The 26,488-nt window shown below is 33.2% G+C and overlaps 4 protein-coding genes and 2 non-coding genes across 7 annotated transcripts; 2 read left to right on the top strand and 4 right to left on the bottom strand.

The window, feature by feature from the left end:
* Nucleotides 1-624: 624 nt before the first annotated feature.
* LOC110648403 (transcription factor bHLH155) lies at nucleotides 625-9,417 on the top strand. 2 transcript variants are annotated; one of them, XM_021802617.2, is made up of 11 exons: nucleotides 625-1,753; nucleotides 2,349-2,519; nucleotides 2,782-2,863; nucleotides 3,016-3,057; nucleotides 3,471-3,530; nucleotides 4,647-4,766; nucleotides 4,900-6,135; nucleotides 6,241-6,342; nucleotides 6,736-6,867; nucleotides 7,276-7,401; nucleotides 9,020-9,417. In XM_021802617.2, the coding sequence occupies exons 1-11, from the start codon at nucleotides 1,659-1,661 to the stop codon at nucleotides 9,098-9,100; spliced, it is 2,247 nt and encodes a 748-aa protein (XP_021658309.2). In that variant the 5' UTR covers nucleotides 625-1,658; the 3' UTR covers nucleotides 9,101-9,417. The 2 variants fall into 2 exon arrangements, with proteins under 2 accessions (XP_021658309.2, XP_021658310.2); XM_021802618.2 differs by lacking the exon at nucleotides 2,349-2,519.
* Nucleotides 9,418-9,497: 80 nt separating this feature from the next.
* Nucleotides 9,498-12,498, bottom strand: LOC110648404 (1-aminocyclopropane-1-carboxylate oxidase homolog 1). The gene is made up of 3 exons (XM_021802619.2): nucleotides 11,436-12,498; nucleotides 10,974-11,295; nucleotides 9,498-9,842 (listed from the first exon to the last, which is right to left on the bottom strand). The coding sequence occupies exons 1-3, from the start codon at nucleotides 12,005-12,007 to the stop codon at nucleotides 9,591-9,593; spliced, it is 1,146 nt and encodes a 381-aa protein (XP_021658311.2). The 5' UTR covers nucleotides 12,008-12,498; the 3' UTR covers nucleotides 9,498-9,590.
* Nucleotides 12,499-15,264: 2,766 nt separating this feature from the next.
* On the bottom strand, nucleotides 15,265-20,892 carry LOC110648406 (uncharacterized). The gene is made up of 5 exons (XM_021802625.2): nucleotides 20,703-20,892; nucleotides 16,838-16,952; nucleotides 15,929-16,018; nucleotides 15,714-15,812; nucleotides 15,265-15,599 (listed from the first exon to the last, which is right to left on the bottom strand). The coding sequence occupies exons 1-5, from the start codon at nucleotides 20,768-20,770 to the stop codon at nucleotides 15,498-15,500; spliced, it is 474 nt and encodes a 157-aa protein (XP_021658317.1). The 5' UTR covers nucleotides 20,771-20,892; the 3' UTR covers nucleotides 15,265-15,497.
* A 356-nt stretch (nucleotides 20,893-21,248) lies between these two features.
* On the top strand, nucleotides 21,249-23,555 carry LOC110648401 (pentatricopeptide repeat-containing protein At1g06143). The gene is made up of 2 exons (XM_021802616.2): nucleotides 21,249-23,180; nucleotides 23,295-23,555. The coding sequence occupies exon 1, from the start codon at nucleotides 21,339-21,341 to the stop codon at nucleotides 23,046-23,048; it is 1,710 nt and encodes a 569-aa protein (XP_021658308.2). The 5' UTR covers nucleotides 21,249-21,338; the 3' UTR covers nucleotides 23,049-23,180; nucleotides 23,295-23,555.
* A 2,656-nt stretch (nucleotides 23,556-26,211) lies between these two features.
* LOC131170141 (small nucleolar RNA Z102/R77) lies at nucleotides 26,212-26,293 on the bottom strand. The gene has a single exon (XR_009141083.1). It is a non-coding gene; the product is annotated as a small nucleolar RNA Z102/R77 (small nucleolar RNA).
* Nucleotides 26,294-26,387: 94 nt separating this feature from the next.
* On the bottom strand, nucleotides 26,388-26,477 carry LOC131170140 (small nucleolar RNA Z102/R77). Its single transcript, XR_009141082.1, has one exon. It is a non-coding gene; the product is annotated as a small nucleolar RNA Z102/R77 (small nucleolar RNA).
* Nucleotides 26,478-26,488: the final 11 nt, after the last annotated feature.

The raw sequence follows: 26,488 nt of genomic DNA, 5'->3' as shown, positions 1-26,488 counted from the left end.
TTCTGTTGCATAAATTTTTTTTTAGTTAGAGTAAATATATCAAATTAATATATAAGATTTTTTTTTGAAAATATCAATAAGGTTACACAAATATAGCAAGTTATAAAGTCTAAATCAAAAGTAACCATACCATGCACAATCATCGCTCTCAAATGCCACTCAATGAGCATCAAAGAGGAAGGTAGTGGGAAGAGGAAAATAATAGCAATGTTTCAATTCTTCCTCTTTATTTTTCATAGAAATTTAAGAAATGTGGAGTGTGAAGAGCACAATGGCAATTGGCAATTGAGGGTGTAGGTGTCACAACTTTTTGGCAATAAAATGATTGTTGAAAAGGGTCCTAAGAAGGGTAAGTTCATTGGGTTTAAAAAGGGTGATTGAGAAATGTAATGGACAAAGAGAGAGAGAGAGAGAGATTGAGAGGGAAAAAGCAAAATATTGTGTATGGAGAGATAAGAAGCATTTTCTTCACTTGGGCATCATTTTGTTGGCCATAAAATGACACTACTTAGAAAGTGTACTCATAACCCATAACCCATTTTGGTGCTTCCATAAATATATATCCCCAAAACTCATAAACCCAAAACCTCAATTCTCTTTCTCAAAGTGAAAAAAAAAAGGGAGGAAATTGTTTTGTTTCTCTTTTTCCTCTCTCTCCTAGCGTGAACTGTTGAAGGAAAGAGGCTATGAAGTCTAAAATGTACTGGGTGCGCAGGATAGAAGAAGGTGCCACTAGCATTTTTGTCAAAAAAGTTAAAATGAACAAGGTGCACCAAATAGCGGCTGTGTATATAAGGCCCAATTAATCGGCCAAATTGAAAATGGTGTTGTTGTTTGCTTAAGAAAAAACATTCCTCTTTCTCTTTCTCAAAGCTCTGCGAAAAAGCCATTGAAGCTTCTCTTTTCTCTCTCTAAAACCAGTGGAAAAAAGTTTTTCTTTTCCTTTCTTTAACTGAATTCTAAGTTATGTAAATGAATGTAACTGAAAGCTTCAAACTTTGGTTCAATTATCATTACTATTAGCAAAAAGATTTAATCTTTACTCTCTCCTTTTTGAAGCTGTAATCCCTTGATCGCTGTTTCTACAGTTTTGGCTTCAATATTTCTGTGTAAAAGTAGCGAAATCGGTTTCATTTTCGTGTGTATTTTTTTTTTCTTTCCTGGCAAGATTGAGCTTATAATTTGAGTGATCCATGTCGTCTGATATAAGTTAGAGGCTTTTGCTATACATTTTTCGTTCTAAATTGGTTTTGGAAGGGAATATTTTCAACCAAGTGCATGGCAAACTGCAGTAACTGTTGGTACTCTGAAATCTTTGCTATAGATCTTGAAAGTTTGAATTTTTATTTCAGATTGTGAGATTTGTGAGAGGTAGTAGAGTTTAGCGGAGAAAGGGGTTTTAGCCTGGTTGTTGGGGGGTGGTGTGAGGAATGGGTAGGGATCGTCTGCTTTTGGCTACAGTAGGACCACCGATAAAGGCACGAGCGGGTTTACGGAGAAAACAGGCAGGAAGAGGCTCTTACAGGGGAAGCTAGCTTGGGTGGAATTAGGTTTTTGTTTTGGTGGAGGTTTTATTTAACTGATAAAGTTGGTTTGGTTGGTGGTGGAGGTGCATCGTTTTTAGGGTGGCGGGCTGGTTTTAGGAATTTTGAGGGAGGATGGGAACTGACTTGCATAATACACTAAGGAGCCTCTGCTTCAACACCGAGTGGAAGTACGCTGTGTTTTGGAAGCTCAAGCATCGAGCTCGCATGTAAGTTAGTAAAACTTGCTCTTTGGTGTTTTTAATTGTAAGCATATATAATTAGTGATTTTGTTGCTTTTCTGATGGATATCTTGATACTTCTTGTTATAGTCAAAATGGGAATTTTAGCACTTACAGGCATATATGATATGTAATGCATTTTTAGTGTTTGGGTCAATTTTAAGTTGATCATCAGGAGATTGGTTGTCTTGTGGTCCAGTGTTTCTTTTTTTTTTTTTTTTTTTTTTTATTTTCCAAAGAATCATTTTGGGGCTATGATGGTGTATAGCATGCTGGGTTTAACTTAGTTTGGGAGGGTTTTGAGCAAGCCATTCTACTATTTACTGGTCCCAACCATTGAATTTTAGATACTGATTTTTTCTATGGGCTTTGGCTTTTATAACTCTATGAAGAGAACAAAATAGGAGGATATTACCAACTGCTCATGTGTACTAATTATGGAAATAATGTTCCTTCATGTCCAAACATAGCTGGTCTGATACTGAGTGGCAGTTTAATATTGTCTTTGGTGAAGGAGGTAGACATCCATAACATTTGCCTTGAACTCTATTCTAATTTTGTTTAGTATTTTAATGTTCAACAGGGTGTTAACTTGGGAAGATGCTTACTATGACAATTGTGAGCAACATGATCCTTTAGAGAGTAAGTGCTTCAGGGAGACATTAGAACACTTGTGTGGTGGGCGTTATTCACATGACCCGCTTGGATTAGCTGTGGCAAAGATGTCATATCATGTCTATTGTCTTGGAGAAGGGTATGGCTATCTTCATGAATGAATACGCTACTTCTTCCTTACTTCCCTAACTATCATGTAATTCTGGGAGAACTGTGAAAAGGAGATGTTTAATTTTCAAGTGTGCCTCATAGTCTTATTTGTCTAGGCCTAACATCTTTTTTTTCCATGCACGCATTAATTAAACGTTTTCTTTTAAATTTCAGAAATCTGTATCGCTCACTTTCAAAATTTTCTTACTGATCAGCATGATTTGAGGTCAGACTCTTCTTTTGTTTTGCAGGATTGTTGGACAGGTGGCAGTTACTGGAAAACATCGATGGATCATTGCAGATAAACTTGTAACCAGTTCCATCTCATTTGAGGTGAGTATTATTCTTCCTAATGTAATAGTCGAATTACAATGTTTTGCATTTGTAATGAAAAATGTTACAAAAAATGGGTGCTGAAGTAGTGTAGAAATTTTTGTTTTATATCTCTCCATAATCCTTGAATTTTCTTGGGGTTAATTTTTCAGTTCTCAGACGGCTGGCAAAGTCAGTTTTCAGCTGGGATCAAGGTATGCCTGCTTTCGTTTTAATGTTAATATTATTTCACACAATTTCCTTGCAACCTTAGTAGTATTTAATGTTCACATCTGTAATCATCAATCTTGGATAGAGTGGTGAATGTAGTGCTTTACATTGCCTTTAAAATAATGATTTTAATACAGTTACTTCTTTTTGGATTCATGGCTTTATACTCCAAATATTAGCTTGTTTTTGTTCTTAATGGTTATCTGGCTTGGTGCATTGAATCAGCCATAGGGTAGTAGACACAATCCATAATTGTCTCAAGTTCTGTCCTGTTGAGATCAAAAATAAGAAAAAAAAAATAATTCTTGCTGTGTGCTGATGGTAGTTTGCCTCCTCTTAGTTTATTCTACTAATTTGAGATATATATGGATGAAAATTTCATTTGTTTGCTTTGCAGACCATTGTTGTCGTAGCTGTTGTTCCGTATGGAGTTGTACAGCTCGGCTCTTTGAATAAAGTAAGCCAATTGCTAACTTAAGTTTTTAGTGGACTCTTAAATCCATGCTTGGTCATTAATCATTGAACTCGAAGATGAGGTTTGCAGCATATATGGTGCGATGTTTGATATTCCAATTCTCAATAAACTGTTTTAGCAGTATGGCGCATTATAAGAGAAGTGAACGTTAAAGTAACAGGTTGCAAACACAAGTTACTTCCTCTTAAAAGTCTTCTTAACTTGACAAAGGGTCAGAGGAGTCTCAATAATGCCCATTCCAGATATGTATTCATTTCAGATCTATTTTACAATGATAATGGTAGAAATTTTAGTTATTGGAGGGAATGGGTGTGGTGGGAGGTGCCACTTATAAATGTTCGACTATGACTATAAGCGATATTGATCAGTCTGAGACTGATGTCATGCACGTACTCATCCCTGTTATAGATGTCTAATTTGTCTTTGACACAGATATGGTATGTTAGGCTAAGGTAAAGAGTTGGAGTAACATGAGTTGATATGTTACTGGTTTTTAAATTGTCTTTTACAAGGATAAGTTAGGTTAAAAGTGAAGAGTCAAAAGTCATTGTCATCATATAATTACTGCCTTAAGAGGGATTATAACCTACAAACTCATATAATTACTGCCTTGCGATTATAACATACAAAGAGGGGCAGCATGTATTCCCATAGAGCACCAGAGTGGTTACCCCATTCAGTACTCTTGCACTGCACATTAATGACCCTTGGATCTTGGCCCAAAGGCCCTAGAGAAACAGTTTTTACCCCATTCAGTACTCTGTACTCTTACACTGCACATTAATGACCCTTGGAATCTTGGCCCCAGAGGCCCCAATTAAAAGAAAAAAAAAAATCATGATTTCATGTATCCTGCAGTCCAAAATCTTTTGTATTTCAGGCATCTAATTTTATAGTAGTATATTTTCTGCTTGATTTGGGGTAATGTCTTATTGATTCTCTGAGATTCAGATTTTATTATGACAATTGACAGATATAATGTGTTGGGTTAGTTCATAGCAAAACATGTTAAACATTCATACATTACATATGTAAGCTTATCATCTAAATGTTGTTAATATATGGGTTTGCTTTTCTGTTTACATTCGAGTGGAGCAGGTTGCTGAGGATCTGAAGCTGGTAACCCATATAAAAGATGTCTTTCTATCCCTTCAAGATTCCTCAGTTGGGCACATTACTGGTGCACTACAATATAGTATGAAGAGTTCTTTATATCTGGTAATCATCTCTCCCTCTTTATTTCTGTTTGTGAATGCATGTGTGTGCTACAAGTTTATTAATTTTCTGTTTATAGAATGCATCATGAAAATGTGAGATATCATGGTAAAATTTGAGTGCTTCCTCTTTTCAGCCAGATTTACGTACAAAAGGATTGGATTCAGAATCAGAGCTTATTCCTGATAGTCTATGCAATCTAGATAAAGCTATTTACAAGGAAGGGCCAAACAACCAGTTGCCTATGTTTCCTTATTTACAGAAAGAAAGTGATAATTCTTATTTTTGTTCCCTTCCTGGTATAGATCAGAATACAGCAGATGAAGTGGCAAATAAACATGGAGGGCATGTATTATCTACACTGGAGAATGATAAGAGTGTCAAATTACTTCATCTTGGATCTGGTATTTCCTATTTGGAGCAGCAAAATCAAGTAGGAATAGATTTTGTAGATGAGCAAAAATGTGGAGGGGAGAATAGTGTTTGGAAAAATCCAGATGTGGGATCAAAACTTAATGTAACTTCACATTTAAATAATTCTGTTAAGGATAATATAAAGTTATATAATGTTGTACTTCCTAATGAAAACTTTGGAGCTGATCTTGTGAACTACCCTGTGGACCTCCTTGATTCTACTGTTTGTGATAGACCTAAGTCAGATGGCATGGATGTTTACCTAAATGGGGTGGTGAACATGCCTGAATCTTCAGACATGAACGTCAAAAAAGAGTTGGAGAAGAAGCTGGAGTATCAAGCTGAGTCAAGTCACTTAGACGACTCGAATGCATTTTTAAAGTTCTCTGCTGGCTGTGAGCTACATGAAGCTCTAGGACTAGCTTTTTCAAAAGGGTGTTTGTACATTGATTGTGAAGCAGATAAGACTGAATCTGGGAACATTGTTGAGGTGCCAGAGGGGATAAGTATTAGCCAGATGACATTTGACACAAGTCCAGAAAATCTTTTAGAAGCAGTAGTAGGTAAAGTTTGCCATAGCAGCAGTGATGTGAAAAGTGAGAGATCAGTCTGTAAATCAGTTCAATCTCTGCTAACAACTGGGAAAATTCCAGAGCCTCCTAGCCAGACAAAACATATTATTTGTTCAGCTGGTTATTCAATTAAGCAGTCTGTTGTTGAAGAGGATACGCAGAATTGCTCAAGCTCAACAGGGGTGTATGCTGCAATGTCTTCTAGAGGATTTTCATCAACTTGTCCAAGTACTTGTAGTGAAGAGTTGGATAGGCGCCCAGAACCAGCTAAGAACAACAAAAAGAGGGCAAGACCTGGTGAAAGCTGCAGGCCTAGACCAAGGGACAGACAACTGATTCAAGATCGTATTAAAGAGCTGAGGGAGCTCGTACCCAATGGGGCAAAGGTAACTTTCATATTGTCCAGTTGAGTTTGATGATGTGGTAGGTACAGTTCCTATTTATGTAAATCCCTGCAAGATATGTACTGAAGATTTCAATAAATTGCACAGTGCAGTATTGATTCCCTGCTGGAGCGCGCGATCAAACACATGCTGTTTTTAGAAAGTATCACGAAACATGCTGACAAGCTCAATAAATGTGCTGAATCGAAGGTAAAGGTTAAGACCCTTCCCTTGTAAGGGGGACCTATTTCTGTAAATAATGATTTCAGTCAATCTCCATATGTTTGATAGAGGAAATTTAAATTTGTTGACTTGATGTGTGCATTGTCTTTATTTGCTCCTGGAGAATGCTTTCTGCAAAGCGCCTATCCCTGTTACTGCAAACTTGTAAATTCTGGTATCAGTAAATTAATGGACATAATTCTGTTTTACCACAGCATCCACTGAATGACATGCAATGTTTTCAAGTCTGTTACCACACAATATGAAGATGCTAATATTCAGCAACTTGGCTATTTCAGTTACCACTTGGATATAGCATATTTTTTGTTCAGTTTTGTGATTGTTCTTCTGCCTATAGTCATCCTTTTACTGAATTTGCAGATGTATCAGAAGGGAACAGATGCCTCTAACTATGAAAAGGGTTCAAGCTGGGCAGTGGAGGTGGGAGGCCACCTAAAAGTTTCTTCAATAATGGTAGAGAACCTAAACAAGAATGGGCAGATGCTTGTGGAGGTAAGTTCATGTCAAATATGTAAATTTTGCTTTTAGCTTCATTATTAGGTAAAGTTCAAAAGATGTACTGTGTGGTTTTTGTGTTTTGTTTTTTATTAAAGTGGTACCATCTGGTTAGCAGTGACTGTTAGTCCACTAACAATGTTAAGTATTTTTCTCACATGTTATCCATGCTATTGGATCACACACCCTTATTAGCATCTTTATCACATCAAAGATTTTTTTTTTTTAATATAAAAAAGGGAAAACAATTAAATTGAGAAAGTTAAGAACAAAAGAAATCAAAAAAGCAGAAAGAAAAGAGAAGAGAAAAAAGAGGCATAGCAATCTAAGTATCTTTGGGGACAATGTCACTTGATTCTGTGCTTTAATTTTCAATATTTTGAAATATTTTGGTTGACTATGCAGATGCTATGTGAGGAATGCAGTCATTTTCTTGAGATAGCAGAAGCTATCAGAAGCTTGGGTCTGACAATTTTGAAAGGGATTACAGAAGTGCATGGTGAGAAGATATGGATATGTTTCATGGTTGAGGTATGGTCAGAATTCTTTTCTATCAATTCTCTGGCACGGTGGGAATAAGACATTCATTTTCTCTCGCTTCATCTTAGTGAAGTTCATTGCCAATTTAAAACCTGTTTAATAATATTGTTCAAAAATTCATATATATTTGTCTTGTGTGGAAGCATATGTATGGGCATATCATAGTTATTAAAGGCTCAAGGCGCATGAAGGCACCAATGGGTCCTAGAGCCTAGGCACAAGGCATAGGCCTCCGGATGAACGAGGTGAGGCACAAAAATAAGAAGAAATAAAAAAATCTATAATAGTCGAATAAATGTGAGTATTCCATCAAACTTCAAATAGCATAAAACTAAAAATAACAATAACTAATAAGCATTTAAGTAATGAAAATTTTGCAATCCAAATAAAATAAAAATAAACTACTAAAAGTTTAAACTAATATATTGAAATTCAATGTCTCAAAACTAAAGTCAAGCAATCATAAAATAACTACCCTTTAATCTTCATCAAGAATAGCGCAATAAATTTCTTCATCTTCTACTACACCTTCATCCTCTTGATACTCACCTTCAAAATCAATATCTTTATCATCTTCCTTATTTCTAAGAACTAAAGGAGCATTAGTTTTCAATTTAGTAGATGATGTTTTTCCTTTGTTTTTTGACATAGATCTTGAAATAGGTGTAGATGTAATATATATATTTTTTAAAGATAATAAGAGAGTGGTAGTGTTGAAAATGAAAATATGGGAGGTTTGCAATCCTGAGTGTGCTGGTTTGATGAGATTTTGGCAACTAGTTATTACCAGCGATGCTAATTCCAAATACTCTCTAGGGTTGGAGCCTGATGAGCCTTGAGCCTAAGGCGTGTCTGAATAATTTTGTACTATGCCCACAGAATTCATTGTCAGAATATTTTCTACTGTTACAATATTTATTCCCTTGTGTTGAATGATAGGAATAAGTGTTTGTTGTGTACAAGTTAATTTGCATATACGAATGGGAGAAGTAAATAATTGTTTACCTACAAGATTAAAAGATAGCATCTCTTCGTCTTTAGTACCATTGATGCTTGAGCATATTATTTCTACCTAAACTCTCCAACACACATACACCTTCCAAAACCACTGGCCTAGTTCCGGATGGCTTAAAATAGAGCATTTTGAAGTATGTGCAAAGTCATTAATTTTTACTTTTCAGTTATCCTTTATTTGTTTATTGGATTGTAGGAATTGCTTTGATTGGGTTTTTTTTTTTTTTGTATAAAACTTTGATTGGGTTATAGACATGACTTCCATCTTGCTAACAAAACAACCTGGGTTACAAACTGTATATATGTATTCGACCTTCATATTACGTAGAATGGAATATCAGTATATACTCAGTACTTGGAAAAAAAAAATGCTAACAGTAAAATGTGTTGTGGCCTTTGTTGTATTTAGATTTTCAATAAAGATGAGTGGAAATATCTATGATATTAATGATGGTAGAAACTGGTCGGTTACTAAATTGCATGATGTGAGCTGCAAAAACGTATGATATGCATCCATCATCTATTTTAACGCTTGGGAATGCTGTTTGAAGAATTTCTTTATTTAGAAATAATATTGTATTATGAAACATTACAGGGACAAAACAACAGAGTTATGCATAGAATGGATATCTTATGGTCACTGGTGCAGATATTGCAACCAAAAACTTCAAACTAGCAACAAAGGCCAGTCAGCTCTTGGAGATTGTGGTGTTGCTCCACTGTAAAATAGCTAGTAATTTGTGATCTTTGAATGGCATTTTTTTTAGTTGTGATTCTTGTTTGTATTCCCCTTTTCCTAAAATAAAAGGAAAGGAGAAGAAATGAAGGCCAGCATTTATGTGAAGGGCTTCTTTATCTTGTACTTGGCAATGCGTGTGATAAGCATCCATTTTCCTCCCGGATTTAAACCCATCATTTGTTTGAAAGTTAAATTATGAAATAATGTAGGAAGCCATTGTTCAGTATTACATTATCAGTATCTTTCTTGGTTAATTCCATCTCTCATTTGTATCTTTACTAATTAAAAGTTTGCAACTAGCTAGTTTCAATGAATCTATGGAAGAACAAAAGAATGTCACGGGGAGTAGATAACTTTATTACAGATATGAGTTGGATAGATGATTTCAGTTTCCAGCAAGTTATAATTGTGCACCAAGAACAGGGGCTCATGCACGTTTAAAATGAGGGAGGTTTGGAATACCATCTAATCCTTTGGACCTGAAGAAGGCCAAATACTCAGCAATATGAGTTTCCCTGTATATGGGTGGATTGCCAGATAGAAGTTCCTGTACTGCTCCATAGGGTTTAAATTTATTTGCTGTACTTGGATAGAAAAAGCATGCTATTGAAGTCCTGGGCCTGATCCCTCCAGCTAATACTCTATGCTCCACGCTCCTGAACTTGTCATTGCTGATAAGCTACAGAAATGGAGAATAGCAAAGATGGGAAAATGCAGTTCATGACACTAGAAAATGATTTAATCCTTCTTTTATTACAATTTTCTGGTAAATTTTATAATTTGTCCTTGAATCTTGCCTCATGTTTCACTATTATTTCTTAATTTTAATTTGTTACTAAAAATAATTCTTATACTTTAATTTTGTTTAATAAAAAATTTCTCTAACATGCAATAGTAGGTTTTCTTTTAGAAAATCTTTTTAAACTAGGAACAGATCATTGTGATGAAATTAATATTTTTGTGTTAAATTCAAATAGTGGTTGAAACGGTTAGGATTGTAAGAGAAAAAAAAAATAAAAAAATAATTTGATTTATTTTTTAACCACATGTTATAGCAAGTTACAGGGTTTTTTGTAAAATAAAAAGAAAATTCAGAAATTTTTTAATAATAAATTAAAGTTAATGGACAAAAATAAAACAAGAAACCAAGTTCAAGAACAGGCCATAAGTATTACTTCAATTTTTCATCTACTTTGAATTCTAATATGAATGGATAATTTTTATGTTGGTGATAATCCTTGTGATTTTTCTACATTTCATATTGTACTTCTCATTTATGGTTAATTTTTGTCTAATTTCTGAAAAACAAAATGCTATAGTTTTTATCCGCTTACTTTCTTATTAGATTTTGTATTTTACAGAGCCTCAGCTCTATTTTCAAACTTTCCCGATAGATTGAAGGTGCTCTATCAGTTGTGGAATTTTACACTAGATAAAATAAATAATTTGAAATAAAAGAATTTAATTAAATTTTTATATATTTATATTTGATTTTATTTTTTAAAAATTATAAAAAATTATATTTTTTATTTTAAATATAAAAATTGATAAAAAAATAAATCAATTGAATTAAATTCTTATAAAATTATGTCCACCGAAAAATTTTTATAAAATTATAATTTTCAAGTAAAAGAAATAAATTATATCATTGGAAAAATTTAAAAGAATTAATTACTCTCCTTGTTGATTCTGCTTTAAAATTTTAAAATCTAATAATGGAAGTAAACAAAAAAAAAAAAAGAATTCTAATACTGAAAAAATTAATAAAAATTAGCATTGTCATGCAGTAATTAGGAAAATTAAAGTTTACCTGCATGAAGTCCCCTATGTTTACTACAAGAGCTCCTTCTTCAGGAGGCACATCAACCCATTGATTTTGATGAAGAACTTGGAGTCCACCTGTGTTGTCTTGCAGCAGTATGGTGAGAAAAGAAGGGTCTGTATGCTTGGTGGTGCCAAGGGTCAAGTCTGGCTCAGGGCAAATGGGGTAGTAGTGGCACACCAAAGATTCAGTTTCCATGCACTCTAACTCTGAAAGGTAGTCTCTGCGAAGCCCTAGTGCCTCTGATAATAGTTCACTTATTGTCTTACTCATCTTTATCACGTGCTTTATGTATTCACTCACAGCTTCTCTGCAACATCCCAATTCATTTCATTCTAATATCTGCATTTTCTTTCCTCTCATATTCATATCACATCACCTTACCAATCCTACCAGAATATATAATTAGATTAATAAAAAAATAAAAGAACTAGTCTAATTTTCCAATACCTGCATATCTGAGGATAGAGGCAGGGGTCTAGTTCTCCGTCCTGAAAATCAAATGCTATGGTATCTCTCCAGTTTGCTGGTGATTTATTAACAAGGAGATCTCCATTGCAGAAGAACCTCACTGGGCGCTTAGAGTCTCGAGAGTACCACTCCATCTTCACCTCCTGGGGTTGCTCGTGGAATCGTTTAACACTTGCCAACATCTCATCCAGAACATTAACTGGAATTCCATGATTAATCATTTGAAAGAAACCCCATGTTTCTGATGCATTTCTAATCTCATTAATCACCTTAAGCCGCCGTCCACATGTTTCAATGCCTTCCAAGTCTATCACCGGGACCTGCTGGAGGTTGCTACTGCTATAACTTGTGTTAGATGATGATGATCTCTGCACGTTCTCTGGTGGGTGGACAAAAAAAGTAGGGATCTTGGTCACACCAGAGTCAACTAGTCCTTTAACACCAGCTCTAGTGTCATCAAATGCCTTCACTTGCTCAGCTTTGTTGTATATGGACTCATCATCTTGATCACGGGGAACTGAATTTGCAGCAGTGGAAATGATCACTTCCATGTCTGCAAATAATGGGCAATGGTGGGCGAGAGAGAGAGAGAGAGAGAGAGAGAGACCCACGTCTAAATAGAGCAGTTACTAGTAGACCTCACCACAGTTCGATTTTGAGTCGGTTCTAAACTAGAATCGATAATTTTGAGCTATGGCTTTGATGGTCGTAATTCTTGACTCGAAAGTAGGTTTGATAAGCAAAAGATAATTAACCATTCAACAATTGTTCATTGTGTTAATGCCCATCGGTTGAAAATTAAAATTTTCTAATTTCTCTTTGTGATGACTAGAAGAACCATGGCTTGACATTTTTTAAAGGGAAAAATAAAGTGAAATATAGGAAAATTTGCAGTGAAAAATTAAAATTTGATGAAACGTTGGTCAAAAATAAAGAATTTGAGTGTTTAGAGAATAAGAAAATTAGAAAAATTGAAAGAATTTTGATAGGTTTATAAATGATTTGGCATTTATATGTTTTTTTTTTAATTTCTCAAAATATTCTAAAATCATCTCATAATATCAAATTTATTATAAGTGGCAGAGCTAGGATGTGATCTTGGGGAGCAAAATAAGAAATATACTATGATTGCAGTGATATGCAAAATTTTATTGTACATATAATCTATTATAATAAAAAAATTTGCAAATTTTCTAATGAATAAAGTTTAAATTGATTAAAAAATAATAATAAAACAAATTAAAATATTACTAATTTATGAAAAATTTTTAAATTTATAATCAAATATTAATAAATTGAGTTAGAGTGCATTAATTTAAAATAGTAATGTATATTATATGCATCTATTATAATAGAAATATTTATATTTTTTAATTTAAAGTTAAAAAAAATTAATAAAAACTTAAACACTACTAAATCACAATAATAATCCAATAATAAGAATATATATTAAAAATAGTTAAATAATAATATGATAAATTTTTAAAAATTTTAGGAGAACTATGGCCCAAGTCCTTAAAATGCTCTGCCATACTTATTATAATATATAAAAATTTCAATTGAAAAAAAAAGTAAAAAAGAAAATATTATTTTAAATGTTGATGATAGAAAAATGATTTGTTTGTATATGTAAATGATCAGCAAAAGACAAAACAGATAAGAGTATGGAATTTTGGCCTTTCTAAAAGCCTCATAATCTGGAGATAAGACTACACATATTGCATGAGGGAAGCATAGGATGTCTTTTCCTCCAACTGTTTTGCTTTGCCCCATGGAGATAGAGAGATAGAGAAAGGACCTTTTCTTTAATTGTCTTGCCTCATTATATGTCTACTTCCATACAAATATTATGAGGTTTTTATGGCAAATAAATTAAAAAAAAATAAAAATAAAAATAAAAATAAAACCTCATAATATTATAAAAATTAATTATAAATTGCCATTTGCTTTAATAACAGTTTGAGATATTTTTTTTTTTTTATTAAATGCAAAGAAAATTTGCATTACAAGCCCTATGGGCATCAATACAAAGGATAGAGGTAAGCTCATGACAAACATTAAGAGTTTGAGATGTGACATTTTAGATTTTAACTGACTTAAATGCATTATATGTGAATAATTATTTATATGTATTCTATGATTATTTTATTTTATTATAAAATAAACTTACTTTCTTACGACACGATTTAACAAAATTTTCCAATTTTCCAATAATAATAATCTTTCTGATGTAGCCAAAGAAGTTGAGACTTGCTCATTCCATTTTCACTTTTCTATAATTGTCAGTGCAATCTCTCTCTTTATACTCAAGGCATCTAGTAGAGATATTTTAATACTATGATGACTCCAAAAATTGGAAATTTATATGGGTTTCTTTTAAATCAATTTTATGCAACCGATTGCATGATATAATGAAAATTTCTCATTCCTTGAAAAAAAAAAAAAAAAAAAAAAAACAAGGATTTCAATTTTTCTATTATAGTCATGAAATCTTTCAGTTCAGCACTTCAGTTCATTCAAGGAACTTGAATTTAGATCAAAAACTGTGTTAACACAATGATCAAACATCCATCAATAACATAAAATATCATAAATTCAATTACAGTGACTCTCTACTCCAGAAATTTCTGATATATTAAAAAAATAAAAAATCTAGGAAGCATTTTGTTTGTACACATAAAGACAATGGTAAAGGAGTGGACATGCATTCATCTGGTACAAGTACTTCAAAAACAAATGGATAACAGTAGTGCAAACATCTTGGGTATTCAGTAATATGAATTTCCTAGAGCAGTCACAATCCACAAACATCATCAAGATTTTCTTGTCTTTTTAGTTTTTGAAAAAAATAACAGAAAATGGTTTATTTTTAAATATGACAAGTTTGCTTTATGGGACGTAGCAATCACAAACCACAAGGTCCACAGTAGAATCTACAATGCTTGAGCTGGACAAAAAACAAGACTAAAGAACAAAACAAGGGAAATAGAAACAAAATAAAGAGTTCAATACCCAAAACACCAAGAAAGGGGCAAACTCACCCATGTCAGTATAATTAGCAAGCAACGAAAGCAACTGAAAAAAAGAGGAAGGAAAAAACATTTGAAAACCAAACAATCAGAAATTACAGGCCAACAAGTGGTTATAATTAATCAACCAATGTTCCAAAGATTACCTGGATCCTACAACTAAGACATATACATGAGTACCTGGGCCCCAAGCTTCACAAGCAAATATCTCGCATGGATGACAATATGTGATTGAGAATTTTTTTAAAATAAAATTAAAAATGAATCAACCTTAAATCGGTGATAATATTTAGCTTGTTCACTTCAAGAACAAGCTTGCAAAAGTATTTCATTGTACTGCTCTAGTGATAAAGAATGAACGACAGAGAAGAGATCACAAGTTAGAGTAGAGAGCTACTTCAAACCATTTTGACTTGACACAAAATACTCGTTAATCTATGACAAACTCCCATTTCATACTGCTAAGATGAAGATGCAGAATATAGCGAAAAGATTTAGCAAAAGATTTTTCCATAGATGAAACCCTAAACTAAATAGGATGAAGGACAATTATCCATACAATTGGCCCCAATTTTACAGAATTAGAACTAACTTGTTGAATTGAGTTGAATAGAAAGATTTCTTTTAGCTCATAGCTCAAGCTTTTGGCCTGTGTCAGTTAAACCATTGCAGTCGAACACTAATACTTTAGCAAGTCAGCTAAATGAAGTAGGCACTGGTCCCTTCCCTCTTTTAATATAGAATAAAAGTGAAACTACATCTTATGTTAACAAAACATAAAAACTATAAGATTCATAAATATAATATATCCCCATGAAATGTGGGGAAGAAATGCACTACATGAGGGGGTATATTTTTCTTTAAAACAATAAATAAAAAGGCACCTATCCATACACAGAAGAAGATCCTAGTGAATTATGAAATGAGTTTCAAGAACCCAAAAAAGAAAAGGAAATTACCCCAGTAAGCTCCTCTTTGAACAAGATCCCTACCAATTAATGGCCATTTGTTTCTAATAAGTTTTTGTTTTGAGAACCTTCTTTTTGTGATGTCTTTTGGGAATTGAGTTCTTCATCCCTATGAAAAACAGAAGTGCCCCAAAAAGTGCCATATTCTGCATAGATGAACATTTAAGATACTTAGTATTTCGTGTATATCATACGGAATGCAGAATGATTTGAGGCTATATCCAATACCAAGAACAATGAAGGGAATTAGGAACAGTAACCTGTGTGAATTTGATGAAAAGTTTATTAAATTCTCTCTCCTCAGCGTCATAATTGTAGAAATCATATAATATTGGCGTAGCAATTATCTGATGCAGAAGCTGTACCAAGAGAGGAAAACTAAATTAAACTGAATTCACATATTAACACACAAATATTCATATACAATATTTTCAAGAAAACCAAGTCAACTACATTGAATGATCTCTATACTAACCAGAAGATAGGCTCCAAGTGAGCTGCCAAAAATAAAAAGGATGCCTCCAATACCCTTGGCAACTATAGCTGCAGTGACTAACTGTTTGACCTGTGCATTATTAATCAAAATCATCATCAACAACAACAACAGAAATAATACAACTTGTGGTATTTCTAATTATGTGTTAATTCTTAGTTGGATGTGTGCCCTGTCCATACAAGTTCAACCCTTAGTCTCCTATATATAAGATTTAGTCTGAGTACCACATGTATATTTACTTGAATAAGTGTAAATCAGTTCAAACATCAAAATCAATTTAAACAACTGATTTAAGCTATTACAATTATTGTCTTGAAAAGTAAAATCAATTAAATATTTGCAGAGAAATACACAGGAGGCATGCCAAGAATCCATTTCAAGTTTCAAAGACATGACATCAGCAAGCCCAGTGAAATGTGAGCCAGGAAATATAGAAGCAACATGCTAAAAATCCAACTTTTCAACGCTTCAATATTAGATGTTCTGATTGTTGCCTCCATTCAACATTGGTTTTACTCACTAGTTTCATACTTTCATTACATGCATGAGATCATCAAAAACATTCTGATGGAGGCTGTAGATTTTGTCCAATGGTGTGTCATGCAGTGATAGAGTCAAATTGTGATGCAGAATAAACACAGAATTTCCACCTTCAAAATTCCAGATGCAAAATGCCCCAAGGACATTAAAATAGCAAGCTTGCTGAAGGGATGAATATATATATATATATATATAACCACTAATTTTAATGGCATTTTTCAGCCTTCTGAATTGACAACATTTTTCTCCTCTAAATTTTATTTTTCTGTTTTTACTAAGACAAATTTTATGCTTCTCTCAATCTTACAAAGATGTGTGTTTGTGAGAGAGAAAAAGAGAGCTTCTCACTTCAATTTCTGGTACATGTATGCCGGCATGAGAGTGCGCGTGGCTGGTAAACACCTCAAACTTTGGTTTGAGAGTTTTCAGTGCTGGTCCCCCATCAACCCCAAATTCATTAAACCTAAAATGGAGAAATATATCATGTAGTATTATATAATACAATAAAATATGAACAGAAGAGTCTACGGGTCTTTCCTTATATGTCACTCAATTGGCGTGTGTATTTCAAATGTGGGACATTTGTTCTCAATTTAAAGTTTCATGCTTGTAAGCAAGGGCTTAAGAATGTACTTTAGTATCATAATTGAATGCAAAATAAAAAGAGTAATTCAGAAAAGAAAGTTTTTTTTTTTTTTTGTCACAACACCCATGCAAAGCTTTCTAACGATCACTTCTATGGTAGTACTCTTATTTTCTTTGTCTAATAACAAGATGAAAATTTAAGTGTGGATTATGTTTGATCTAAATAGAGAAATAATATACGGCCATTACACACATACCATTTTTTTTCCCTTGTTTCAGTATGTTTAGTTTGATAGGAGACAACCAAGACAAAAATAATATCATGTCTGCAATCTGGACAGTTGTTTCAAGTGGAATTCTATATTTCTAAAAATGGAGTTAAATCATGTTCACGATAACCGAAATAAGTCTTCAGTGGCTGCAATGTAATGGTAAAGGCCTATTACTACGCAAATTTTTTGAAAAGTTTGCAAAGTTCAAGAAATGAATAGATATTGAAAGATATAAGTAAAACTAAGATACACAACTAAGTAATAATCATAAATAATCCATCATTCTTAGACATCGTTAGCATTAATCAATTTAAAGCTAAAATAACTATGTAGATACTAGATAGTAAAGAATAATGCTTTATACTATAAATTTAACAAAAAAACTTAGCACTAAACATAATTTCCTTCAACGAATGAGCAAGAAACACCAAAAATAAAAATAAATAACTCACCTTTTGCAAGATATGGATGTGTAGAACTAGAAAGATAGCTGATCATCTTAAATCAGGAGAGATGTGAAAAATTTGTAGAAAGAAAAGTTAAGATGGAAATTTAAGAGAGTAAGCGACACATAGCCAGTGTTATCAAGGCAAGAGGCGACACGAAGGCAATAGGGTACCCAATGGCCTGAGGCGAGAGGCGAGGCGGGGGCCTTTTTGAAGCAAAGCATCGTAGCTTAAATTGCCCAAATTATTTATATACATATATAATTTTAACATAAAAATGTCATACTTTTAACTAGTTTAATAAACAAAAAAAATATTACACAAGACTTTTACAACATTTGGTAATGCCTAAAAGGAAGTTGTATACCACCATTGTCTTTACATTAACATTTCACATCTATAATCTTTGCAGCAAAAGAAATAAAAATAGAGAAATTATAAAACATGCCACAATACCCATTTCAAAATGAAAAAAAATTATTTGCAAATGCACATCAATTTTTTCTCAAGCACATCATATCATAATATCCATTTAACGAAAATCATATCAAAATCACAACATCCATTTAGCAAAATGCACATTACAAAACCCATCTAATCAATAATGAAACAAAAAATTAAAAAGTAACAAATCTAATAAAAAAAATTAAAATGAAACAAAAAAAAAAATACAAGTTCCACCGTAAAAGATGGCGTAATGAGAGAACAAGAGAAGAAGAGGAAAAAAGTGGAGGAGGAAGAGGAGGAGAGAAAAGAAGGAAAAAGTTAAAAAGAAAACAAAAAAGTGTTGTTGTGTTGATATTGCATGATTGAGAGAAATAGAAGAGAAGAAGAGAGAAGAAGGAGAAGAGAAGAGAAGAGTAGAAGGAGAGGAGAGGAAAGGAGAGGAGAGGAGAGGAGAGAGAGAGAGGGAAGAAGAAGAAGAAGAAGAGGAGAGTAAGAGAGGAAGAAATCAAAAAATACTTTATTGTGGTCTCAAGTCTTTTTCAATGTCGCTGTTGGCGTCGTGACAGAGAGAACAGGTTATGACTTTTTAACTATTTGTTGTTTTAAAACAAAAAATTAAAGAAAAAAAAATGAAAAGTTTCCGTTATTTTTCAAAGGCGTTGCCTTTAACACCTCTCGCCTTGGAGCCTTAGGTGCTCGCCTTGCCTCCCCTAGCTCCTCGCTTGACGCCTTTTCTCGCATTTAATAACAATGCACACAGCAGCTTAAAACTCCCCAGGAAAAAAAAAAAAAAAAAAAAAGAATGAGAAAGAGATGCTAGCCCCATCTGGCTTAAAAGAAAATAGGTGAGATAATAGATCGTTGCTGCCGCTACTAAATGGCAAATAACCACTGCTATTGTTAAGTAACCGACAAAATGGCCATTATAAGAACAAATTCTTTTTGCCTTTAAGTAATGGGGGAAAAAACCTATAAATAAAGTCCGTTACATTTCGTAATGGCCATTACTTAATTTCTAAACCACTAAATATTTAAGAAATACATGCCAAATTATAAAGAGGACCTTGGATCAAAAGTGAAGTTGCTACATTTTAACATGGATCTGACCATTCCTAAAGTCCTAAAAGCAAAAAGCCTTGGGCATGGGAACACCACTTCTTATATTTAATTATAGACTATCAAAATTCTAACATTTAATCTATTATCCATCTACAAAAATTTATATTTCTTTTTTGTTCATCTTCTAAGATATCTTTTATATATCAATTTACAAAGTATGAATATTATTACATACCTATCATTATCTCTACAAAATGTAGTGAGTATAAACTTTTGTTCATGCAATGTCAATCTATTTTGTGAACAAGCGAAACTCCAAGATAAGCCAAACATCATTTACCAAGCAAATAATAATAATAATAATAATAAGAAGAAGAAGAAGAATAATGATTAAGCCAAATAAATATCTTCAGCCTTCTACCCTAGACAGCTTCAACAAGATGGTTAGCTACATATCTTTATCTTTGAACTTTGTAGGTAAAACTCATCCAATCTTAAAACAACAATGAATGTATCAATCCTCAACATGAAGCAAGTAGATGTACATAAATTTGATTATCAACATAAGAAACATCATGAGATTTTTTATACTTAGATACTTGTTCTGTAAAATGTTGCCACTTAAATGATTTTAATGCCAAACCAACATCACTTACGTTGATTTTCCAAACTATTTATTCTCTCAATAATGGATGAATTGAAGGACATGCTTACTTGAACAAAATTGATTTCTAGTTTTCTTTTTATCTCTACTTTCCAATCCATTTAGTTACAGAAAATACGTTCACCTGCTGAAAATAGTAGCAAAGTCTGAAATTTTGGTAATTCAAGTTGTTTTATATTGCGGAAACTGCTTAATCGTGAGTTCCCATATAAAAGCACATATAAACTCTTATTCAGTCAATATACCTTAGTAAAAACCTACTAAAGTTTCATATATTCGTTATAATTTTTTTTTTAAAGAAAAATGCACTAAACCAAGTTAAATTTTCTTCACGCCTAACAAGTTTTCTTAATCCATCACATTGCCAAACTCTCTCTCTCTCTCTCTCTCTCTCTCTCTCACACACACACACACACAAAATCTCAAAATCTAATGTGCATAAAGACCAACACTTTGACTAAATTATTAACAGTACTGAGTTAGCTTAACAACTACCAAAATTAAAAATGTTTCAAGATTGTATTATCCATGTAATGCAGAACTTTCTTAATGGAAGAAAATAGAATATAAAAATGTTGGATTATAAACCTGCAGATCCAGAGCAAATCTAAAGTGCATAAGACACCAAAGAACAAGAAAGAGAGAAGATTTTCCATAAACCAGGTAGAAAGAAAGGTTGAAAGGAAACAAAAGCAAGTACACAGAAGCATATATAAATATGAATTACAGCATGAACTTACTCTTGGTAAGCAGAAAGTATAAAAACTGAGGCAAAGAGGAGTCTCCCAAGAAACGAAGTGAAAGCCATCGATGATTTTTCTTTCTGGTTTTAGAAAGAGTGAAAGAGAAGCACCGGGATGTGGATCTCTCTCTTTTGTTTGCTTCGGGACAGAGAAACAGATGCTTGTTGAGGGTTTTATCAAATCAAAATGTTCAATTTGATCCCTGTAAATGTATAATTTAATCTATTTTTAACTAATCTAAAAATTTTAATTTTAATTTAATTTAATTTAAAAAATAAAATTTATGGATTAAATTTTTTACTTTAAATAAAAAATTAAAAAATTTAATTTTTAAATTTTTTACTTAATTAAAATTTAATTCGAAAATAAAAAATTAAATTTTTTTTAATTAAAAATTTTAATTTTTATATTAAATTAAGTTTAAATTATAATTTTTATGTTAATTTAAAAAAAAGAATTAAAAAGGGACTAAATTAAAATTTTCCAACGTGTGCAATTGAACATGACCTAAATTACCCTTGCTCACTTCTTTCTACCAATACCAAATTTTATTTTATTTTATTTTTATTTCCTGCAACATCAAAGCAAAATGAAATGGGAAAACCGTAAGTGGGATCAATTTTCTCTTCGCCAATGTTAGCCAAATGCCAGAAAACCTTAACTGAGATTAATCGTTTCTCAATTTCTAAACACTCCATAGCTAACCAATTAAAGCATTGCTCTAAGATGGAGGAGCTGGAATGTGTGTATGCTTCCATGATCAAAACCAATACAAGTCAAGATTGTTTCTTGATGAACCAATTTATCACCGCTTGTTCCACTCTTGGCCATGTAGATTTTGCAGTTTTAGCCTATACCCAAATGGAAAATCATAATGTTTTTGTCTATAATGCGATGATTAGAGGATTTGTTCAATGCTATTATCCGATTCAAGCCCTTGAATTTTATATAGACATGCTGAGAGTTCAAGTGTTGCCTACAAGTTACACATTTTCATCTTTAATTAAAGCTTGCAGTTTAGCATCCGTAGTGAGGTTTGGAGAAGCTGTTCATGGTCACGTTTGGAGACATGGGTTTGACTCACATGTGTTTGTTCAAACTTCTTTGGTTGATTTTTATTCGCGCGTGGGCAGAATTACTGAATCCAAAAGGGTGTTTGATGAAATGCCTCACAGAGATGTCTTTGCTTGGACTACCATTGTTTCTAGTCTTGCACGGTTTGGAGATTTGAGTTCTGCGAGGAGATTGTTTGATAGGATGCCTGAAAAGAACACAGCTACTTGGAATACTTTGATTGATGGGTATGCAAGATTGAAAGATTTAGATTCGGCTGAATTTCTGTTTAATCAAATGCCTGCAAGGGATATTATTTCGTGGACAACAATGATCGATTGTTATTCTCAGAATAGAAGATTTAAAGAAGCATTGGTTGTTTTTAATGAGATGATAAAAGATGGGATTAGCCCGGATGAAGTGACCATGGCAACTGTGATTTCAGCATGTGCTCATTTGGGAGCCCTTGACTTGGGGAAAGAAATACATCTTTATGTAATGCAGAATGGATTTCACCTTGATGTTTATATAGGGTCTGCATTGATTGATATGTACGCCAAATGTGGGAGCTTAGATAGGTCCCTCTTGGTGTTCTTCAAGTTGCGAGAGAAGAACTTGTTTTGTTGGAATTCAGTGATTGAAGGGCTTGCAGCACACGGATATGCAGAAGAAGCACAGACAATGTTTCACAAGATGAAGGAGGAGAAAATAAAGCCAAATGGTGTTACATTTATTAGTGTTTTAAGTGCCTGCACTCATGCAGGGCTAATTGAAGAAGGACGTAAGATATTTGAGAGTATGGTATTTGACTTCTCTATCCATCCTGAAATCGAACATTATGGATGCATGGTTGATCTATTGAGCAAAGCTGGCTTGCTTGAAGAAGCATTACAATTGATAAGAACTATGAAATTCGAAGCAAACGCTGTTATTTGGGGTGCTTTGTTGGGTGGATGTAAACTTCACAAGAACTTGGAGATTGCACAGGTTGCTGTTAATGAATTGATGATTTTGGAGCCAAGCAACAGTGGGCATTATACTCTTTTGATTAACATGTATGCTGAAGTTAATAGGTGGAGCGAGGCTGCGAAGATCAGGGACGGCATGAGGAAATTAGGAATAGAAAAGAGATGTCCCGGGTCCAGTTGGATAGAGATGGAAAGTAAAGTGCATCAATTTGCTGCATCTGATAAATCTCACCTAGCTTCTGATGAGATTTACTCATTGCTGGAAGAATTGGATGGGCAGCTGAAGCTAGTTGGCTATGTACCTGAACTATGGTCTATCTAATAGCAGGTTGGTCTTTGGTCTCTATGGAGAGATGATCAATAGTGGGGGCAATTCTGCTATGTACTCTATCCGCCCTAGTAGCAGGAAGTTTAGGTCTAGCTCTCAAAAGAGCATGGTGGTTATTTGATAGAGGTACCTGTCTTCTCCTTTCACTGGTCATTTCTAGGATTCAGCTTGTAAAAGTTTTTTTCCATCCAGAACAATTTAGAAGAATTTATCGAATTAGTATTCACCATTCTCATGCAGTACAACGATGATGCCACTAAGGAGCAAGAAGATGAAAATGCGGCTCGAGCAAATTTAAAGCGTACAGTAGTGATGCGGTTAATACATAATCTTCCTCTCACAAAATGTACTCATGCTGGTGAAGATCTATTTTTTCCTATTCCATGGGTGGATGCTCATTGTGTATTGTCTTCTGTGTCTACGTAAACTATTTCGAACTGAAATTTTTTATATTTTTTTTTCTTTGAACTGTAAACTGATGTTATTTAACTTATTCTCGCATGAAGCTTGGACTCACACTACTTTCACACCGAACGTGGCTTTCTTCCCGCTCCTATCTTCTATCATTCAATCAGAAAATGGCAAGCTGTTCTAACATGATTTAAGAACTTTGACATTAGTAGGTTAGGCTTCTTGACTTTTAGGTTTGAGACTAGTCACCACGGTCGGTGATTACCTCAAGGAAATGGTTGACAAAGGCCACTTTGAACTCCCAGACAACCTCATTGGCGCATAGCTGCTGCTTCTTTAAACGATAAGCAGATTCGTGGTCAAAGAGGATGTACTTAGCTCAAACCGCAAATGGTGGATTAGAATTTCATGCCCGTTTCAAGATTAACTGTGTCCAAAATTAATTGAAAAATCTTGTTATCCCATTAACAGTATGACACAACTTCAAAATCAAAGAATCAGTAAGCTCATTAGTCATTAACAGAATGGCATCCTTAGACATACAAGGACGACTTTCAATACAAATAAATTCATTATACATGACAAGCAATAAATGAACTATACAACTCCTTGACATTGCATTTTGCCACAGACGATGCAAAAGCCATTTCCACAGCCTCAACAGTCTCTACATATGCCATCTGGATATTTAAACGCAAATTTAACCGAGTTAGATTAGCAGAGAAAAACAAGAATCTGCTGCAACCAGGTTTTTCCGATCTATCAATTCATGGTGTTAGCTCAGGCTATATTGAACATACTTCAAATGGCCTGAAAATATCAAAACAATACATAGAAGTATATCCTTAAACTCAGACAAGAGTCCTGAACACCCAACACTAGAGAACAAGTATTTCTTGCTAACAAAAACAATAAGAATCGCAATTATTACTTAGACTTGAAATGACAATGGAAGCTACAATCCATGTCATTCATTATTTGTCGAGAACATAGCAACAATGGTTTCAGTTGTTTGTTTCCTGTTCATCTCATATGACAATCTCTTCCATAACGTTTCAAAACCAACTAACCATCACCATATACCAGAATTTAATTTTCAGTGTTCAAGGAAAAGCTAAAGACAACAAAGGGTATTAAATACTAGCAAGTTCAACTCCAGCACACCTTAAACCTGATCACATACAATTAAGACTGAATACAGTGTTAAGAAATCCTTTTTCGTATAAAGGCTTGTTTGGAGCAGTGCTCCAGTCTTTCACATTATAAGTGAACTCATTAATGAAACCCAACGATTCGCAGCTCTTCAAGAAGATAAACGAGGACTATCATCTTAAAACGAGGAATATCAACTTAAGCGTAAAGGAGGGGCACCTCACATCTAAATTGCCTCTAGAATAAATAGAATAATGGCAAACACAATTAGACAAGAAAAATAAAGAAATAATCAGATAGAACATGTTCATTTAGGAAAAAGAATGAATTAAATTTAAAAAAAAATCAGAAGCACTTAAAAATAGGGGTGGCCACTGTCTGGTTTTGAACTGGAACCGAACCGGAATTGGTTCGATCAAAATCGGACCAAAATCGGAATTGGCTTCGAACCGAACCGAAATCGTCTTTCTGTGGTTTGGTTCAGGTTCATATTTTTTAAGAACCGTGAACCAGCAATTCCGAATCGGATTAAACCGACGATTTCAAACCGGATTCAACCGGCGATTTAAATATAAAAAAATTCAATAAATATGTTACCTCACTCCTAATTCATTTTATATACATCATTAATTCTCTACATAATTATTCTCTATATTTTCTTCAATTCTTAATATTTTTTCAATTTTTCTCAAATTCTCTAAATAATTATTTTCTACACCCATTTTAGTTTCCAATACTTTCTCAATTTTCCTACTTTATTATTTTATATACTTACTGAAATTTTCAATACAATCTCAATTACTTTGTTATTACTTTAAATCCTCAATAAAATTTACAATACCTTCTATTTTAATTTTTTTCTCTTTTATACTTTTTAATTATCAATTATTATATAATTAAAAAAAAAGGCGAGTAATATAACTAAAAATTTTTATTCCTCTAAATTCTAAAGGGATATTTAAGCAAAATTAAGTTCATACACTTTTTGCTACTTTCTTTAAAAAAAATTAATTTCATTTATAGTTTTTTAATCAGATATAAGTCTTTATTTATTCAATTTTTCTTAAAGATAAATTATTTTCTTTCTTTTTTTTTCTTATTTTATTTTAATTGAAAGATTTCTAAAAAAAATTAAAATATTTTTATAAATATAACTTAAATTTTGAATCAATAAATTTTTTTTTTAATTTTTTTATCTAAACTATCCCTAAATCACTTCCAAACCGTCCTCCAAACTGTTTTGAATCGTTTTTTTTTCGTACTGCCCTTCAAATCTTTTTAAACTGGAGCTCAAATTGAAACCGACGATTCAGTAATCGTCTTTCAAATTATTTCCTGATGATTTAGTTCAGGTTCATGATTTCATTAAACCTAAACCAGCGATTCCTGAACTGTGACCACCCTACTTAAAAACAATAAACGATCAAAACACCATAAACATTGATAATAACAAAAGAAATGACAGATGACAAAGAAGAGTTCACAAAGATCTCTTATCGTAAACTTCAGATCTGATTTCTAATGGGCCTGCCTTATTTTATTAAAGAAGAGCAACGCCACTACTTTGAAACAAATTGACTACCCCCATTCCATTCGTATCAGATAGAGCTAATATGTTTGCCATCATTGCGGTGATCAAATCAATAGGAAAACATAGTGTAATCATCATTTCATCCTCAAAACTTAAAGCCCAAATACAACTAACATTTATTTTCGAAACTCTCAAATCAAGGTTAAAAAAAATGCAAGCGGCCAATTCACAAGCCAAGTGAAAGATCAGATAGAGCTAATACATTGGAAGATGCCATCATTACGGCTATCAAACCAATAGGGAAACAAACATAAATCATCATCTCCTTACAACATGTTGA

The sequence above is a fragment of the Hevea brasiliensis genome, chromosome 10, assembly GCF_030052815.1.
Source record: "Hevea brasiliensis isolate MT/VB/25A 57/8 chromosome 10, ASM3005281v1, whole genome shotgun sequence".
Classification (NCBI taxonomy): Eukaryota; Viridiplantae; Streptophyta; class Magnoliopsida; order Malpighiales; family Euphorbiaceae; genus Hevea; species Hevea brasiliensis.
The sequence above is the reverse complement of the archived record's forward strand: the minus strand, read 5'-3'. Positions and strand labels throughout refer to the sequence as shown.